We start from the raw sequence: 20,456 nt of genomic DNA on the forward strand, positions 1-20,456 counted from the left end.
ATTAATAATAACAACAGCAACAATAATAATAGTTAGAATATATAAAAGACTGATGCACAAAGCAATTTCTCACCTCCTGCTCACTGATTCTGCCACTTCCCAAGCAGCAGACCACAGAGAGCCTTCCTCACCAGTTCATATACTAAGCACGACATCATATGGTATGGAATATCCCTTTGGCCATCTGGGGTTTGTGGTCCTGGCTGTGTCCTCTCCCAGCTTCCTGTGTCCTGCCAGCCTTCTTGCTGGCAGGGCATGAGAATCTAAAAATTCTCTGACTTAGTATAAACACTAGTATAAACTTAGTAACAACTGAAAATACAAGTCTGTTATCAACATTATTCTCATATTAAATCCAGAACACAACACTATACCAGCTACTAAGACAAAAATTAACCCATCCCACCTAAATCCAGGACATGGATACATCACAGATACTACCTGTAGCTGTTCTGAAACAGGAGATAGTGAGGGAAAACCTTGTTAAAGGTTCACTTTATTGCAGCCCCTGTGATCCCTCCTGCATAAAGTCTTACACTTATGAATTACCACAGCTACAGGTATGTCTGTAGAGTCTGCCTGAGAATAACAATCATCATTCAGCTAGGGAGGCCAGGAGAAACACAGATAATACTGAGAGCCTCAGTATTATCCCTCACCTTAGGGGTACTTTACTGCACCTCCAAAGCCATGATTTCCTGCACACTGGGAAAAACACCAGTACAACTCACATGGCACAAGGGACCAGGACAGGAATACTTGACTGTCCATCTGTACAAGCACTCAGGTGTGCTCATTTGTCTGAAGGAGTGGGTGAGTTTTCAGAACAGACTCAACAGGGTCTCAGGCTGACATCCCAGACTCTCAGGCTCTTGCTTTTGCTCCATTTCAGGAAAAGTAAAAGACAGCCCTGCAGCACAACAGACACAGTTCCTGGCAGACTTGAATTTTCCACAGTGCTAAAGAATACAGTAATAAATGAAAAAAATTAATTACATAAATGAACTTGCATTTGTATCAATCCAAAATAAAGGCCCATCCAGAAGAGTACTAATCAGTAGAGCAGGAAGCAAAGGTCCCATGCCAAACATATGACCAGTGACATTTGGAAAAGCAGGATGACAAATGTTTGCAAAAGTGGAAAAGTACAGTAAGAAAGAAATGCTCTTTGGAGAAGCCCAAGGGAATTTGGGCTTTTCTTTTCAGTTGTGTTGTCCCAGAGGAAAAAAATAGCCTCAAGTTGTAAATCTAAGGTCCTCCTTTTGTTGACAACAGAGAAATTTTAAAAATCAAGTATCTCATAAAGGGAAATTCCAGTACAGCTTGTCTTCTCCCACAGCTGGCAAATGTGTTTAAAACCTATATACCTACATACGTATTTATGTGTATGCCTACAAATACACATCTGTGCAACGCAGCCCTGGGAGAAGAAAATCTGTTAATTGGATGTTTCAATGCTGAGAAGAAGTAAGAGCTGAAAATACATATGTGCAGAATGAGACTTCAATAGAACAGAGTGTAAACACTGCTGGGTTTCAGATTAGACTAGAGACAGAAAAAATACTTATGTTTCTGAGACAAAGAAAGAAGTTAACAGCAAAGAACTCATAGTGAAAATATACTGGAAAGAGAATCACACAGATCTGCAAGCTGTGTAAAATGGGGAGAAAATTAAATAAACAGCTCACAACAAATTAAGAGAATGCCTCTTTCCTCTCCAATTCTACAAATGCCCACCCTTTTAGAGTCTTTTGTGCTACTTATTGTCCTTCCTTTTGTTCTGATGTTTTATTTACCAACTTACCTTGTAGATATTTAACAGGATAAAAGAAGCAGCTAGGAAAACACTGTGGTAACAGAATGCAAAAAAATTATAAACTGCCAGTTATAAACTGCCACGGATATAAAGGAGGAACCAAAACAGATACCAGTGTAGCACACTGAAGTAAATTTAAAGAATATCACAGCAATAGTCATGGCTACTACTGTTGAATTGTTTGTTACAGGTGTAAATCTGGTTGCAGAGAAAAAGCCAGTCAATAACATTTACAGGTGCTGTGTGCTGACCTGCCTTCTGGAGTTAAGTGCTATAAATTCATGTGTTACTCTGAACATGTGTGTTCCAGGATATACAAGCAGGAAAGGAGAGAATGGCTGGAGACAAATAATTTCTCTGCAAACACGAAGGCACAGCTCTCAAAAACCAAAAGACATTAAAAAAAGAATTTCAAGTACCTCAAGATGACACAGAAATTTGTGATCACACAGGTGTCTAGAGCAGCTTGGGGCTCTGCACGAGAACGGCAACTTCAGGGCTCCCTTGGGACAGGGTGCACACATGCAGGCCCCAGAACATCCAAGAGGCCAGAGGTACAGCTACGAGACACAACATGACACAGCCCTGAAACAATGTCTTGAGACAAGGAGAAACTGGAATCACACTTGTGAAGCCCTGGCTGCTTCCTGACCTGGGTTTGGGAAGCTCGCTTGACAGGTTCCTTGCCTTGAGACAGCCTTGTTGTCTGATCACGTTGTTCTGATCAGATCTGGGTAGTCTGGGTGAAGTTAAACACACTAGGTGTCATGGCTATTAGCGGGCAACATCCACAGAGATGCTTGGCAGCCGGGGAATGGCTCCCCGAGGCACAGGGGGCCGATAGCGGCGCATACCTGGAGTAGGACCCCGCTTCCCACGCTGCCCTGCAGGGATACGGGGACGGCCTTAGCGCACGCACCGCCAAACCCTCAGGCCCCAGCACGCCTGGATCACCTCAGGCGATATATAGTAACGAGAAGTCTCAGCGCAGCCCCCGACCCTGCGGCGCCTTGCACGGGCGGGCCGGGAGGGCGGACCCGGCTTGCAGGGCGGTCCCTCAGCGTTCCGGGTGCCTTTGGACCGGGCTCGGCAGCGCCAGAGCCGGCCCGGGAAAGCGGTGGGGAGCGGCGGCCGCAATGCAGACGAACGTGCCGCCGCGCCGGGAGCCGCTGGCCCGCGGCCCCCACGTAAGTCAGGGCCGGGCGCGGGGGGCCGCGGGCGGGCCGGGGGCGCGGCGGGGCCGAGCCGCGGCTGAGCCCCCGCGGGGCGGGCGGGAAGGCAGCGCCCCGCCGAGCCCTGCGCCGAGCCGGCTCCCGGCATGGGAGGGAGCTGCCCTCCCCGCTCGGCGTGGATGTCACGGCAGGCACCGTCTGCAGGGCCATCGCGGGACCCGCGTCTGTATCACTCACTGTGCCCCCACCCGGCACACGGGATTTGGGGCCGTGCCGGCTGATGTTCTTGTGAGAAGTTCTTGTGAGACCTGTGCCGAATAGGTTGCCTATTTGTGCCCTTTCTCTCTGGATTCTCTTTTCATTACCCAGTCCATAGCAAGCTGTGGGGAGCCGGTGACCTTCCCAAAGCTAGCACACTGTTCCTTGTAACTGTGACTACCTTCCTATTATTTGGGAGATGAGAAATTTGATTCACCCGCACGAGGTTCATCCACCCTGGAGGGTGATCTCGGCACGGGTCTAGAATAATTTTCAGTTTTATTTTGTTGATGTACCTGTGGCAATGACGAATAGCCCCAATATGCCAGGTGCTATACAAGCACGTTAGGACGAAACGCATGCACACTCCAAGGATTCACTTTCAGGCAGGATGTAGACAGAGTTTGGGGAAAGAGGCATGAGTATAGGCAGAGTAACAAAGAGACTTGAGCTCCGTGGGGTAATATTTCAGGTAGGTTTTCTCAGAAGGAGTTCAGCTAACGGGTGAAGTCACCACAACACTGAGGGGAAGGCAGAGGAGAGCTGTACAGCAGGGAGGATAGCAAGTGCAGAAAGGCTGAGAAGATGGCCTTGGAGAGGGAGCCAAGACCCACGGGAGGGGTCCAGATTCCTTGCTCTTTGGCCTGCCACTGCAGGAAGTAGTCCTGCTGGTGCTGTTTCCCCCACCTGTAGAGCAGGTTTGTGGCTGACAGGCCAGCTGGTTTTAACTACCAGGAGCTATAGCTCTCTGCATGCTTGAAGAGTGTGGAACAGATATCAGAGGTGATGTCTGCAAAGGTGTGTGCCTATCATGCAAAGAAGGCCTGTTCCATTTCAATCTGAATGTCCTACCATGTAAGTTCTTTCTCCGAAGCTTTTCTTTACATATCCTCCCTTTCCTCTAGTGTTCCAGCCAGCTGTGACTTCAGATTTGGTACCAGGTCTCACTGCAATCTGCAGGTGTTGAGAAATATCACCTTGGATATTCACTAGTGAAGACTCAGACTTAGGTTTTAAAGAAACTGATTTCCAAAAAGCACTTAAAATATATCTGTTGTATTTATTTTTAAGTAAGAAATTAATTAACTTTTTTTGCCCTCTTGTAGCAGTGTTTTCCTGTGGTGCTCTGAAACACCAGATACTGAAGAGTAAACCAACTCAGGGACAAAAGTGAAAGTTAACAAAGCTCCCCATTCATATTAAGGCAATCAAGGGTGTGGATAGAAATTATACAATGTTCACATATGTTCCCCGAGATTTTAAATGAGAATGTACACAGGAGCTATGTAGACTGTCTGACTTGGGAACATTCTTCTGCCACAAGATTTCTCACCCCTGCTGCATTGCTCCTTAAGAATATCACACTTAACAAGTCTACATGCAGCCTGAAGAATTTTAACTAGTAAGAATGTTGGTGGTCCACACTTGGGGACATGATTCCCATCAACACTGAAATCCCACACATATCCTTATGGGCCATATAAAATTGACACTAGGGCAGAGTCAAGGACACTCATAATATTTTCTCTAAATAAGCGTGATTTCACGTGGTAGAAGCCAATCATAGTGATTTTCCCACTAAGTACTTAGCTTTGAAAATACAGGACTGTCCTTTTCAGAATCATGTTCAAATTGTATGCTTTTCTTACAATTGTAATCAAATTTTAATTCTAATCATAAGATTGAGCTGGATCACTGGATCTTTGTGTGAGAAAATACAGGCATGACAGCATGCCACACACAATACTGGTTTTTTTTATAACTGCCTTTCAGAGATATACAAGAGGGTTTCAAAAAGCACATGAAAAGTAAGAGGGAGAGCCTCTCACAAACTGGAGTCTTCTTGTCAGGGACATTCAGGCTGAGTTTTTTAAAAATAGTGCCTCAGCACCCAGGCCAGTCAGAAAGTGGTCTGTGTCCACATGATTCTGAGTAACCTCCTATACTCTGGCACACAGAATATCTTGGGAAAATAGGCTGCTATTCTTCTAATAGTGTATGGTCTTTCCCGGAGGGACTCGGCACAGCCTAAGGACATGGGTGTTTGTTAGAATGTCTGTTGAAGAGTTACTCTTTCTGCAAAAATCATGGAATATTTTAGTAGTTACTTATATGTCTCTCTAATTACAGACAATTTTTCATTAAAACATCTGATACTAAATCAAAGCTTTAATAAAAGAACATGGATAGCAAATCCAGCTGAGAAACTTAAGACTATTCTAGAATAACAGCTGACTCAGATACTCTTCATGTGACCTTTTTTCCAGATTAGTATCAAAAAGCCAGAAGGAAAGAAGTAAATGGCAATTTAGCATGTGGGGTTTTTGGGTTTTTTTCCCTAAATGTCTTCCTGAATTCTGAAGATTTGCTCTTCATCATCAAGATCTTGATTTACTGTCCAATCAAAGCACATTAACAGAAGATTTGTTGGTTGAAAGCTTTAGAAACAGAACCTCTTTTTAAATTTGCGTGCTTGTTTTTACTTTTCCTTGACTTTTATTTGTTGTTTGGAGAAACGAAACTTTTACTAGACATTTCTGGTAATGAAAATAAGGACTACAGAAACTTCAGAAAATGAGGAGATTTTATTCTTGACCCAGAATTAAAAGCACAGATATATTTTTGTGGAATACCTGATGCCACTGTGCTTTTGACTGGCACTTAAGCCTTCTGTTCCATCTCTACAAGCTTCTTCAAATGGAAAATCTGAATTGTTTCAGGGAATTATAGTAGCCATGTAATAGGTTAGGATTTAAGATTCCTCTGAGAGTCCCGTGATTAAAGGAGACATTTGAATAATCCACCTAATAATACCTAGTGTGTTAAAAGACAGGAGAATTTAAACTTAGGGAAGGGTACCTAAGGTTTCCAGTACTACAACACTTTCTTTGTCCATTTTATATTCTTGGTCTCAAAAAATTTCCTCATCCGTCTTGGTAAGTATAAACTATCTGCTTTGTACTGTATCTGTAACTTTGCAATCTCATTAACCTCTTTCATCACACTTTTTGTCTTAATGCAGTTAATAGCCAAAATCCACAAACTACATGAAAGAAATTATTTTTATATGGCATAAAGGGTGGAAATACATGTTTACTATTACAATTCTTTAGTCCTGATATTGGATCACTTCTTAATGGATTTTTTTTGCAATTATATAGTAGAATTAGTACTCCTTAAAATTAGAAATTAGCAATTACCAGAGGAGAAAATATTTCAAATATTTGTTATCTGATGGTCACATTGAAAAACACAGTTGCATTCAAGCAGGATGCCAAAAAGCCTCAAAAGGACTAGGAGAGAGATTAAAAACAAACAAACAAACAATCAAAAAAAAAAAACAAAAAACACCAAAAAAAAAAACCAAAAAAAAAAAAAAAAAACAACCCCAAACAAACAGTTGGACAAGAAGAGCAAAGAGGAATCTCTAATCTCTAGACCTGTGTGCATGCAACATGGGAAGTATTTATTGATAGTGAGAAGTGGTCAGTTTGATTCCTCCTTCCTGCCAGACTTTTAACTTTCTTTTCAGCACTTCATGTCAATTTGAAGTGAAAAAATTAGCCAGTCTTACTATCAGAACTGGGAAATCTTAACAGAATTTTCTTTCCAGACACTCACAGATTAGCGACATTTGGATCTTTGGCTGTTTTTTCTGCATGGTTTCCTCAACCAGGTATTCATATATATATATATGTGTGAAAAAACATTCTTTTATTATTTCACTATATTATATTATGCTATATTATATTATGTTATATTATATTATATTATATTAATATATAACAATTATCCCACCCGTACTTGAGGTGGAAATTTGGGATCTTGTATTTGGCAAAGTTACCCACTGTCTTATATAGTGATGACAGCTTCCAATCAAGTTCATTCTGTGCTGGCTCACATCTAAATACTCTAGAGTATGTATAGCAACTCTACTCATTCCATTTTGAATATACCCCAAGTTGTTTTAAGTGAACCACACTGTCTACTGATCAAGCACAGTAAGAGGAAGAATTACACCACAAGAATCACTCCTGCTTAGGCTGCCATCATTGTTCAAGACCAACTATGGGTATGTTGAACTGTGTCAGATTTCCCAGTGGATGTCTGATGTGTGTCAGCGAATTGGCAGCAGCAATCATTCCTGCAGGACTGAACAAGGAGTGGAGCTTCAGAAGAAATAGACAAGCCATAACCTTAACAGCACTGATTACAAGTGAAGAAAAGAGACCCTTTTGAAGAAGTAAATTGATCACATAAGCAGAGTTAGTCACATGATGACAACAAAAAGTGGGCAAGTTCCACTATTTTTAGATAGAGAGTCGGAAAGAAAAGTTTTGTGGCTTGAAGTTTTTTATTAGCTGAAATTAAGATAAAGGCTCAAGACATAGAATGAACTGGGAAAAAAACCCAACAACTATTGAGGTTTTCAGTACTCTTTCCAGTGCTCTGCATGGGTTTCAGATGGATATTATCTTAGCCCACAAACACACTCCTGATCAAGGAATTCTCTAGAACAGAGGTTGCATTTTATGCCATGCATCTATCACATTCTACAACTATAGCTAGTTATAATAAACTTTAGTCACATTTTATAGGATATATGCAAATGCCATTATTTTGCAACCCACCAGACACCAGAATATGCCATCTTTCCAAAAAGGTAAAAAGGGACTGTTGTTCTGTTATAGAACACTGGAAACTCTAAAAAAAAGTGTGGGATATTTTTTAATTAATTGCTAATTATCTCAGTGAGATTCACAACTCTGCTTGTTACCTGGTTTTTTGAAGCACCTAATTTTTACACCGACTCATGGAATTGTTTAGATTGGAACAGAACCTTAAGGTCACCAAGTCCAACCATTAATAGAGCACTGCCAAGCCCAACATTAAATCATGTCCCTAAATGCCGTATCTATGTGCCTTTTAAATATTTCTAGGGATAGTGACTCCAGTATTTCCTTGGGCAGCTGCTCATGATGTTTGATAACCCTTTCAGTGAATAAATATTTCTGAATATCCAAGAATAAAACTCCAGCGGCACACCTTTAGGCCGTTTCCTCTTGTCTATTACTTGTTACTTGAGAGAAGAAACTGTTTCTTAACCCATCTTGCTACAATCTCCCTTCAGGTAGATGTAAAGACTGATAAGGTCCCTCAGGTGCTTTTCATAAGAAAGCTCCCTGCACCAGCTTCATTGATTTCTTTGGACAGTATCTTTCCAGAGACAAAGAACAAATTTTCATGTAATTCTGGATTTCCTCTCCCTTAGCTGGGAATTCTGTGTCTTACAATCTTAGCTACATATAGATGCCCGTTTTGTGTTAGCATAAAACACTGAGCAAAGATGTAAGAGATCTGTGTTGTAATGACGAGAGAATAAATTCCCAAATTTCCCTCTTCATAGCATCTATGGCATTGTCTTATCCCTGATCTATTCCCCTTCTCTAGAACATCAGATATGAACTCTGATGTGGTTGCCTACAATTGCTATTACTGTACAGCTCACCTGGCAGTTTTAACTGGGAAGAACAAACAGGAAAATGCAGGAAGGTAAAACTTGTCAGGCTTTCCCTACTGTTTGTAACTGTTTATATTCTCCTTATATCATGGTACTTGATCTCTTCCTACAAGGGATATTTGTAATGGAGTGCATTCACAGAAGCTGAATGCTACTGTGCCAGAATCTTCAGAGGTTATCAGTTTAGCTGTGTCAGAAGGGCCTGCTTTTCTGAAAGCACTGATCTTTAACATTCAAGTTGCTTTCAGGTGTTTCAGGCTGGATGATACAAAATTGATATGGACAGTTGCTTTTGAAAATCTTAATGGAAGTTTTCACCTTATTCTCAGCACGTGTCTTTGACATAAATAAAATGGACATAAATGAAAAATTAAGAAGCAATAGAAGATTCACATCATGTAAATGTTGAAAAGCCACAATGCTCTGCTTTCAGAAGGGAATAAGCAGCACAGTGCCTAGCACCAGTGCAGAAGATCAGAGTGCTACTGATTCTGTTTGTCCATCTCCTGGGCACAGTCATGAACAGACCATCCCAGTGCAGCACCTTTCGCCTCTTGCCTCTTTGGATGGGTTTCCAACGAATCCAAACCATCTGCAAACCAAGCCCACTCACTGATCTTCATTCTTCTGTTCAGATTTTACGCAACGTGACCTCTTCAGAAAAAAGTAATCTCCTTATCTCCAACATTTCCCAACACTTTGACGCTGATGTCCATTTAGTTCTATAGAGCCTTTACTATTCCTGCAAAGCTTTCTGATGGGGGAAGTGCCAATGAATTTTCTGGATACTGAGACCCTGCTCCTCTAATGAACCCCCTCACAGCCACAGGCCTTGTTTAGGACAGGAGGTCCTCTTCACAGAGTCACTGGAGATTTTGAAGAGCAAAACATAAAACTGGCTGGAGCAAGCTGAGGCTTCTCCTCCCATCTCACCTCTCTGCATAGCATTTGTTTCTCTGCTGGAAAGCCTTGAGGCAGGGCTCACTCAGTAACAAGAAAAATTTAATCTTGTTTATGTAATATGTGAAGTCTGTGAGAGAGAAATAACCAAAGGGAGCATAAACTTTGGGTTTTTTGCACCTTTTACTGCAACATGCTGAAACACCATTAGAAGATTTACAGAAAAATCACATGAAGAGATGCACTGATGTTTTGTAAGAGTAATTAACTCTTGATGTAGCTGCTTCTAGCTATGTTAGTACTACTTTAAGCTGCAGTCTGTCCATATGCTCACACTTTCATACACTCATACTCAAATATGATTCAGGCTCTCCTTCAGCATTTTGTTTCAGTGAAACCAACTATAGACATGTGGTAAGCTTATCATAACCTGAAAGCATTTACAGGAGACAACTCAAATTTATTTAATATGACGTTTCCAGAATGTACAGGGGTTTTTAAGCAATGTGCATAAAGAAAATCTAGTGATGCAGAGAACAATAAAAAATAATTTAAACTGGACATGAATTGAACCTAAGGCACCTTACAGTTGCTATTAATACATGTGGTCTGTACTGCAAGCAGAGATGCCTGGTAATTTCAGAAGTGGGTGTGCTGCAATATTCTCAAGACACTGAGTCTTTCAGGAGCCATGACTCATTGAACCACAGCTGTCTGAGGACTTTCTGAACATCAGCATAGGATAAGATCCTTTCCAGCTCTTGGGAAACAGTCTGATCATCTCTTTAAATTCCCAAGGGCAAGTCTCAAGGGTTTTTTGCTTTAATAATCACTACTGAAGATATTTTTTTCTTTTGGCTGAAGACCTCAGTAATTGTTTCTCAGTCTTTTTAAAGAAATATTGGTTACTGTTAGGAACGTCAACCTTTTTCTCCCTGGTAAAGGCCAGAAATGCAACTATCTCATTTCTTGCGCCTACTTTCTTCTAGGTAATGCAGACACAGGAGTCATTCTTATGGCTAATTTTTCACTTTAAAAGCTTCTAACATGATGGCAGTCCCTACTGAAGCTGTGAAATCATCCAGCAATTTTAATTAGATTGCTTAAATGTGTATATATGGAGTATTCCACATATAAACTGACAAGCAGAGACTGTCCTACCTCAACGGTATGGTTCCTCTTTAGGAAAAAAATCTTCACAGAAAGGGTGATTAGACACTGGGATGGGCTGCAGTGAGTCACTGTCCCTAAGGTGTTTAGGGAAAGAGCGGATGTGGCACTCAGTCCCATGGTCCGGTTGACAAGGTGGTGCTGAGTCTTAAAATGAGGAGGGCTTTTCCAAACTACTTGGTTCTGTGGCTCTGAAGCCAAACCTGTGGGCCCCGCAGAAGCCGCGGGGGCGCACCGCTCTGGCCCGGGGCCCCGCGCCCAGCGTGGCGCTGCGGCGCCGCCGGCTTTGTTGAGAGGGCGGAAGGCGCTGCCGGCGCATGCGACGTGTTTCCGCGCGGAAGGTGAGTGCGGCGGCCGCGGGGCCCGCGCCGGGCCGGGGCCGTGCGGGAGGCGGCGGGCCGCGGCCGCGCTGTGCCGGGGCGGGGCACCGCGCTGCCTGGGCGCCTCCCCGCGAAATGGGGGATCCGCAGCCCCGGAGATGCGGGGATCCAGGCCCCCGCAGGGGAAACGGGCGCTATCCAGAAGAATGAGAGCGGCGGGCCGCGGGCGTGGCCTCTCCCGGGGTGAGGGGGGAGTACCAGGGCAGACCCTCCGGTTGTGTATGGCCTGAAGTGTCAGGGCGGGCTTAGGCTGCATATTACACAAAGGCGCTTCACCCGGAAGGTGGCTGGAAGGGGCTCCAAAGGGTCACAGCACCAGCCAGATACGGTTCAGGATGCGTTTGGACAGTGCTCTCGGGTACATGGATGCTTGGGGTGTCCTGTGCTAGAATAAGCAGTGGACCATGGAGCATGCACATGGAGATTAATTATTTCAAGTAGTCCTTGTTTTTTTTATTCTCTTTTCTGCTAAAGATTGCTAGTCCCTGCAAGGTAGAAGAGACCCAGCTAGAGTATTCTGTGTGGATCAAACTTAGTGTATCATCAAACATCTAGAAACTAAGAGGCAAGTGTTAGTGATTAGTTATTTCAAATAATTTGGGGGAGCAGTTCTGAAAAGAGATTTCTTGCCTGCAAAAACTGATACTAAATTCTAAAACCATAGTGGTAACAAAATTTTGTAGCTAGGGCATCACAGCTCTGCTTGAAGGAATTTGCTCTTAATGGCTGAAGGAACCTGGCCATTACTTGCTGACAGTGAATACTGTCTGAAAATACAGAATTAATTTTTGCATTTAGGCTCTGAAAAGGTCAGAGTCGGGATAGAATAATGTCCAGTACTAAACTGCGATAGCAATACATTACATGTTTCTTTAGAAAACATCCAAGTTATCCTAGAAAACAATAAACCTCTTTAATTAATGGCAAATTTCAACATGCAGTTGATACTTAAATTGCATTGTGTTGTGGTTTGAAAGCAAACCGAGTAAGAGGCTCCAAGTCAGAAATACAATTTAATGAGAAGAAAAAGGGAAAAATAAAATTAAATAAAAGCAGTAATACAGAAAAAACCCCGCTGACAGAGTCAGAATACAACCTGAGCAGGGTGATGGAAGCAGTCCAGGTGAGGTGGTCTTCCTGAAGCAGTGATCCCATAGAAAGGTCTGGTAGCTCTGGTCCTCTGGGAATCCAGTGGGTGAGGGCTGCTTCTATTCTCCCAAATCTCAGCTTGGCTCCTCCCCATGGGCGGAGCATCTCACAATGGGATGATGAGTCATACAGGAGGTCCTTGATGGCCCATTAAAGAGAGAGAGCACCCAGAGGGAGTTACCTATGAGTAGTGCACAAGGCATTGATGGGCCATTAACTGAACATGATGATAGAATACATCCTAAACTACAACCCAGGACACATTGTTACTTGCCTTGGGATAGGGTAAATATTTTGTTTCTTCAGACAAGCAGGTGTTTAAAATTGACAGCAGCAAAAAACCTGTCTGCACCAAGGCCAGTGCATGGCTCACTTGGCAGCTTTTTGATACTTCTGTGGTACAGACTTTTAAGGCAGTAGTGGAAATAATTCTGCTTTGAAATGTAATGTTAAGTTGAAATGGACAAATATCAGGAATTGATTTTGTTTCTAGTAAATTCAAACAGATTCGGAGTGTCTCCACATCTACTTCTAAAATCATTTTAAGAGACCATTCTTGCAGCCAAATCCAACTGTAATTAAATGCAATCTTCATGGCTGGAAAGATGTGTGGGCTGGTGATTCAGTTCTGCTGATTCTGTAGTTATGGTGAAAAATGAGATTTTATTTTTTCTCAACTTAGAGACCTGCTGTTTAGAAGATGGTATGTTCTGTGTCTGGATGGAAGTTTTTTAGAATTTTAGACAATGCTTGAAGAGAAAAGGAGGACAGAAAATTATTCTGCTTCTTTAAAGCCTATTTTGCATAAACGAAAACAAACTGCTTTTTTGGAGGGGTCATGGTGGTCCTAGCTCAGACAGGTAACTTGGAGTTAACAGACTTCAGATAAGTTTGCTTTGTTGCTTCTTTATTTTGCAGTTTTTTACTTTGGCTTCTTGTTTTATGTAGTACAGAATATGTATGCAGCTGTGACCAACTTGAAGAGTTTTGTGAGAAGTTTGCCTCTAGTTATACTAATATTGTTGGTGCAGTTTCAAAGACAAGTTTATAGGTGTGTCAGAACTGGCATTCACATCTTGATCACCATTTTATTTTAATTAGTGGCTGGTTTTACATAAATAATGACAGGATGTCCTGCTCAGTGCCGCCTCAAAAAGAGGTTTTAGAAGTGAGGAAAAGCAGTGAGTCTGTTAGATCTGAGTCTGGCTAATGTCACTGCCAGTTACAGTTTTGCAGAGCCATAATGGATTGCAAGTGGACTAGAGATACCAGTTCACCTTGGAACAGATTCCTAATCACCCTGATGTTGCTATTACACCAAAGCATTGTTTTGTCATGTGTGATGAAATGTAAACTAATGTCTTAAAAATAGGGAAATTTTGAAAAGTTGATGAATTTTTTAAGTTTCATGAGAGTGTGATGTGAGAGTAGCATTTCTTTGAGAACTTTACTGAAAAAATCTGAATGCAATCTAAAAGGAACATGGAATTGCTAATATTATCATGTACTGTCATGCTTTTCTAGCCTGCAAAATCAGTAGAGGGATTGATACTGCTTAGAGTCAAGGATAAGCAAGCCTTGTGCGTTTATCCAGAAAAAGTTCAGTCTGCACAGTGGAGCAAAAATCTGATGTAACATTAGATTTATATCAAAAGAATGCTACTTACTTAAACTCTTGCCAGCATCTTAGTAATTTCTGCTTGGGAGGAGGAAATTCGGGTTATTTGGGGGTTATTATTGCTATATCCTTTTTTCCTAGGTTTATTTGGACTTAATACTGTATTATTGATTTTTTTAATGTACTTTGGCCTACAAAATGGTATGTTAGACTTTAGAAGTAAATGTTTAACTTGCTTTACCTCACCAAAATATGTTTAATGGCGATACATAAACTGTCTTAGTCAAAAACCTGCTCTTTTTGTTGATGAAGTCTGTCAGTGGATGCATCTCAGCAATTTGTTCCATTCTGTAATTTGAAATAGGAGATTGTCTTTTTTTCATTTACTAAGGCAGAATAATTTTTCTACTTATAGAAGTTTCCATCTGAACAGGGAGAAGTAATTTTACTGTTTAATTACAGTTGAACTTCATAATACTTAAATATTGTTTATACAGAAATTTATATACTATTTGTAGAAATAGAAGTATTAAAATTGAGTTTTAACTAGGAAAAAATATTTCTATTCTTAATTTTGGAAGCATAACTTACTCCTTCTGTTAGGTACTAGGTGTCCATTGTCAGTGGAGTAGTTAATGTGTATCCATGGTTTGGGCTACATTTGTGTATGCTGCTCATGAAATGTATACCGTTTGCTGTAAGTAAATTTCAATTACTAATGATGCACTTTTTTTTCTCTATTATGTCAGGAGGTGTACTTCAAGAATCTTTCAAAACAGAAACAAAAGGGAGTCATGGAGAAGAATGGAAACAACCACAAACTTCGTGTTTGTGTTGCTACTTGCAACCGTGCTGATTATTCAAAATTAGCTCCCATTATGTTTGGTATTAAGGCAGAGCCACAGTTTTTTGAGCTTGATGTTGTAGTGCTTGGTTCCCACCTGATTGATGATTATGGGTAAGGTGAATTTTTACCTACCAATATGTTTCTGCGGTGTTAGCAATGATAATATGAGCATTAGGTAAAATGAAGTCTTGGCATCATGAGTGTACACAACAAAGTTGGGTTTTTTTCCAGAATTTTATTTTGCAGCTCCTTATGAGATTGCATATTTCTGGGAATTTTTTATCCTAATTTTCAGCCATTCTAGAATGTTTTGTGCAATGCTGTAATTGTGCAATGCTGTAATTGAGACCCTAAACAGAATCACAGACTGTATGAAGTGAGAAATTCATGTCCTGCATTTATCCCTGAAACCTGGTGATTGTCAAATGGAAATGTGTCACAGTTTTTTAATTTGCTTGAGAAAAGAGCCACCTTAGTCACTTTTAGTTGGAGCTCTTCAAAGAGCCACCTTAGTCACTTTTAGTTGGAGCTCTTCTGCTTCACAGTTATTGGAGAAAGTACTTACATATTGCTTATCTTGTCTTGGTTTGAAAGATAGGTATCTGCTAGGGAAGGGCAGGGCTTCCCTAGGAATGGAGAATTCCAATCCCCTCCCTCCAAATTATTATAATTTAGAAAATTGAAGGAACTTTCAGGCAAAGGTATGGGGATAGGAATAACAGTTCCTTACTGTTATATTACAGCATGTATAACAAGGCAAACATACAACAACAGTTACAGCATTAATAACAAACAGAACCAGGAAGCTCGAGGAGCTTTGTTTCACAAAAGCTGGGGCAGTCTGATCTCTCGGAACTCCGAGAGCACCAGGCTGGAAAGATGGAAAATCCTGGGCTGGTGGATGAGATATATCAGAAGCTCCGCAGTGGTAGCTGGAATGGCAGGAGTGTCCCGGCAGGGCAGGGGATGCGGGGCCACAGAGTAGCAAAAATCCTCAAGGTAGTACCCAAGAACCAGCGGTGGTGGGACAGGGCTGGCCCAGCAGGGCAGGAGGAGACAAGCTCAGAGTTCTGGGGCACACAAGCAGATGATGGTAGATTTTCTCAGGACTGGACCCAGTGGGAACAGCGAACTCCTCCTGCAGCAAGTAACAGCCTGGCTGTCCTCTTCAGCTCTGTCGTTTACCTGCCCCAAAACTTGCATTATCTCCCTCTCTGAGAGAAACTCCCAGAGATGAAAGAAGCATAGCTTGGTGCTATAGCTCCTCTCCTTTGGCCCCTTTGTTCTGCCTGAGTACCTATAAGCACTCAGTTTCCTAGCAACTTATGGGAAAAATTCTGTAAGTAGAAACAAATCTTACCCCCATCAATATCCCAGGAGAGCACTGTTAGTTCTTACTTCCAGTATTATGAAGACAGAAAAGTGTGGTTGTATGTTTCTGACAAAACAAATAACAAAATGATATATGGTTATCTGTGGTATATGGGTATGTGGGAGAGAATATACGGGTATGTGAGATGCGTCCATAACTGTCCATAAGTAAGCAGATACTGCCCAGGAGGATGAGATATCTTGATCCAAATCCCTCCCCTTGGGAAGACTCCCTTTATCAAAGGTGGGTATTCTTCTTATTGCTGGGGAAAAGGTAGAAGGAACAGCCTGGGCAGCCTTTCTGGAATTGTTGATTTTCCTCAGGCTGCATTTACCAGCTTGGACCCAGTAAGTGAAATAGATACGAAAACACATATTTTGGAAAATAAAATCAGGCTTTAGCTTAGTATCAGCATTGTTGAGCTTTTAGAAATGTATTACCATATCTTCATATCTTAGTCTTTCTACTAAGACTGTTCTTTTTCTGCACATGATAACACTGTGTTCCTTGCTTTGTACTGGACATTGTTTCCATCCAGTAACATGGCAAGGTGAATTCAACATCACAAAACTAACCTGATTCAAAACAAAACCAGATAAGAAAAAAAACAGTTGAACATCTTGACAGGTTAGTATGTTGAATTGCACCTTGTCTGATTGGAGAAATAAAGTAATTCCCTTTCATTTGCTAAAAAGGACAAACATGGCCCTGATTTCTCTATATCCCATAACCCTTTGCTGTCTGCAAGACTTGTGCAAAGTAATACAAAATACTACTTTTCCAGTTCCAAAGTGTGTAACACTACCTCTGTACTGTGAATAATTTGTAATGCACAAAGCAAACTACAGTAGAGATTTTGATCTGCCAAATGTTCTTGCTGTTAGTTACTTTGTGATCAGTATTCTAAAATCCAGGTACTTCTTGGGTTTTTTTCAGGGCCTAGCCCTGCACTTCCTAATCTGGGTCATTTTATAAAATGAGTGGGTCCTCAGAACATACTATGTTTTAGTGATGTGAATGGTGTGATTAACAGTAGCAGAAGTCAGATGGCAGTGATCCTGGGAGGTGTTGGTTACTGAAATGCTTGAAGGATCATAAACAAAACCACCAGAAATGCACAGTCTTGTTTGTCCCCAAGATTTTCACCTTTCAAAAGGCAAAGAATAGAGAAACAAAGAGAAAAAAGTTTTCCAAGATAAATGTACATAATCAGGAAAATGATAGGTTTGTGCAGGATATTTGTAAATGGAAATGGAAATGCAATGAAGATTATGCAATACAAATGAGAGCCCCTTTACTCAGTAAAATAAAAAAGATTTGCCTTAAAAACTACAGAATCTGAAATAATATATGCTACTTGCAGGATGTTTTCTTTAAATATACAGGCCTCAGCTTTGCATCACATCTGTTGTATTTATACAGTTATCCACAGAAAAGTCAATAAACATACCCTTTCTGACAGAAAATCATGCAACGCCTATTCTCTGAAGGGCTCTGCGGACGCATGAATAAAGAGTTTGATTTCTGAGGATTTCCACAATATGTTCAACACAGTTCCTCCTTAAAGTTGTCTAGAAAAACTGGATATTTGGAATATTATGGAGGATCTTCACATGGATGAGAATATTCTGGTAAAATCTTGAAAGCTCCCTTATTCAGCTACAAAGATGTGAAAAGCAGGTCTTTTTTCAAACACTAATACAGCTGTTGTAACTTTTGTTTATTTTGTGAAGCGGTGTTGCTGTAAAATCAAGTTGTATTTACTCTAATAACCCTTTTTCTCTGACCTTCAGTAATACATATCGTATGATTGAACAAGATGACTTTGATATTCACACAAGATTACACACCATTGTGAGAGGGGAAGATGAGGCAGCTATGGTGGAGTCAGTGGGCCTTGCATTAGTCAAGTTACCCGATGTCCTCAACCGCCTGAAACCTGACATAATGATAGTTCATGGGGACAGATTCGATGCTTTGGCCCTGGCCACATCTGCAGCCCTGATGAACATTCGCATTCTTCACATTGAAGGTGGGGAAGTCAGTGGGACCATCGATGACTCCATCAGACATGCCATAACCAAACTGGCCCATTACCACGTGTGCTGCACAAGGAGTGCAGAGCAGCACTTGATAGCCATGTGTGAAGACCATGACCGCATCCTTTTAGCAGGCTGTCCCTCATACGACAAGCTTCTCTCTGCCAAAAACAAGGACTACATGAGTATTATTAGCATGTGGCTAGGTAAGTGGGCCACTTTTAATGTTTTTGTCACATACTTTTCAACATTAGACAAACTCAGTATCAGTTACCAGTCAAACAGTAATACATTTTTTAATAGTACCTGGTATTTCTTTCTATGCTTGCTATCAGTCTGTATTCTACCAAGTACAGCTGAAAAGCTTCAAATGTATTTTACTGACCACTTCTGGACCTTCTGCCAAGTCAAAAAAAACCTCCTTAAATGGGTAATTTCTCTGAGCTGAACCATTTAAAAGCAAAACAGTCTTACTGAGCAGCTACTCTTGTGTAATAGAGTTTTGGTTAAATATAATCAAAGCTGTTCAGGCCTAATATAAAAAAAACCAAACAGAATTTCTATTATGAAGCTTTTTTTGAAGAATGCACTGCAACAGGACAAAATGCGCCAAAGCTTTTGATGTTTCATACTGACTTTCAAATAATTCCTGTGAAGAAGGGGGGGTTTTGTTTGCTTTTTATCTTTGACAGAGCAGTCTCCTGTACAGCTACCATGTGTAGTTGGAAGCTGAAATCTTTTTCAATCAATATGTTTTGCAGGTAAATGTTTATCAAATATACTAAGACAAGTGTGATTGACCATTTTAAAGCAGTGGAAATTAAGTCTTTACTTGAGAATGGACAACTGTCAAAAAATCTGAGCAGCTTCAGGAGTTATTCCACATTTATAGTGGTGTGAGAACAGTCTCTTGATCCTGGCATAGTCTTGGAAAGTTTCAGAAGTAGGCTTGCAAGTTAACAATTTGTTGACATTTATGTAGTGGTCTCTAAAGTTATGAGAGAAGCTTAGAGAGGCAAATAACAAGCTAGGCTACCCTATAACTCCCTTGATTTTTATTCTAGCATTGATCTCTTTGTGTTAGATGTATCACATTCAGTGCCTTGACTTTTCAGACTTTCACATCTGTAGTTCCAAAAGTATGTCCTTCCTTTCCCTCTTGCTATTCCGTGCCAATGAAAAAGCTTTTTTTGCCCTCCATTTGGACAGGTGAAGATGTTAAAACCAGGGATTATATAGTTGCTCTGCAACATCCTGTAACCACAGATATTAAACATTCCATAAAGATGTTTGAGCTGACACTAGATGCACTCATCTCCTTCAACAAGAGAACACTTGTTCTGTTCCCTAATGTGGATGCAGGTGAGTAGGTTACCTTTGTAACAGAGTGACACATAATAGACTGTCTTCAAAAGGGTGCTTTTGTCCCGGGTCCTCCAGCCAGATGGAAGTAGCTGGATGGTGTCAGCCTTATGGGTGCATCTGCTGCAGCTCCATGTTCACATTGCTGGAGGACATTTCAGCTTTTCAGTGTGGGAAGAAAAATGAGGAGAAACCACATGACATGTAGGAGCAATATTAGTGCCTCTTAAATTAACTTAAAACTACAAAGATACTTTGCAGTGAATTCTTGTATCAAACTTCAGCATGTGTGCTGAGCTATGTGATTTGCAATGTAAGGATTAAAAAGAGAACAAAACCTGTTCAGAGCTGGCAACTCAGTAAATGGCTGGCTTCTAGACTCTTTGTGCGTCTGAACTTTGATTTTAAAAGTAAAACTTAAATCATTCATTCTACTTTGGTTTTCTGTAGGAAGCAAAGAGATGGTTCGTGTGATGAGGAAGAAGGGCATCGAACATCATCCCAATTTTCGGGCAGTAAAGCATGTGCCGTTTGACCAGTTCATTCAGCTAGTCGCTCATGCTGGTTGTATGATTGGTAACAGCAGTTGTGGTGTCAGAGAAGTGGGAGCATTTGGTACACCTGTCATTAACCTGGGGACACGTCAGACAGGAAGAGAAACAGGTACATGTTTGCTTAACTCTCTAGTGTTTTGTAATGCAGGACAGAGGTGTCACTGTTGCTTTAGTGGAAGCAAGTGAAGGCACGTAACTGATGAAGAGTAATGTCAATCTGATGGGCATCTTCTCTCACAGAGGAAATAAAAACAATGAGTTTTTTTCAATTCTAAAGCAGCTTGTACTCTAGTGCAAT

The 20,456-nt window shown here is 41.1% G+C and overlaps 1 protein-coding gene across 1 annotated transcript in view; it reads left to right on the forward strand.

Moving 5' to 3' along the window:
• Positions 1–2,929: 2,929 nt before the first annotated feature.
• Positions 2,930–20,456, forward strand: part of GNE (glucosamine (UDP-N-acetyl)-2-epimerase/N-acetylmannosamine kinase) — a 39,956-nt gene continuing 22,429 nt past the window's right edge. Inside the window, exons 1-5 of the mRNA XM_066339783.1 lie at positions 2,930–3,003; positions 14,734–14,942; positions 17,997–18,448; positions 19,452–19,604; positions 20,055–20,267. Coding sequence (XP_066195880.1) covers positions 2,953–3,003; positions 14,734–14,942; positions 17,997–18,448; positions 19,452–19,604; positions 20,055–20,267 — 1,078 coding nt within the window. The 5' untranslated portion in view covers positions 2,930–2,952. The remainder of the gene's footprint in view (positions 3,004–14,733; positions 14,943–17,996; positions 18,449–19,451; positions 19,605–20,054; positions 20,268–20,456) is intronic.

The sequence above is a fragment of the Sylvia atricapilla genome, chromosome Z, assembly GCF_009819655.1.
Source record: "Sylvia atricapilla isolate bSylAtr1 chromosome Z, bSylAtr1.pri, whole genome shotgun sequence".
Lineage (NCBI taxonomy): Eukaryota > Metazoa > Chordata > Aves > Passeriformes > Sylviidae > Sylvia > Sylvia atricapilla.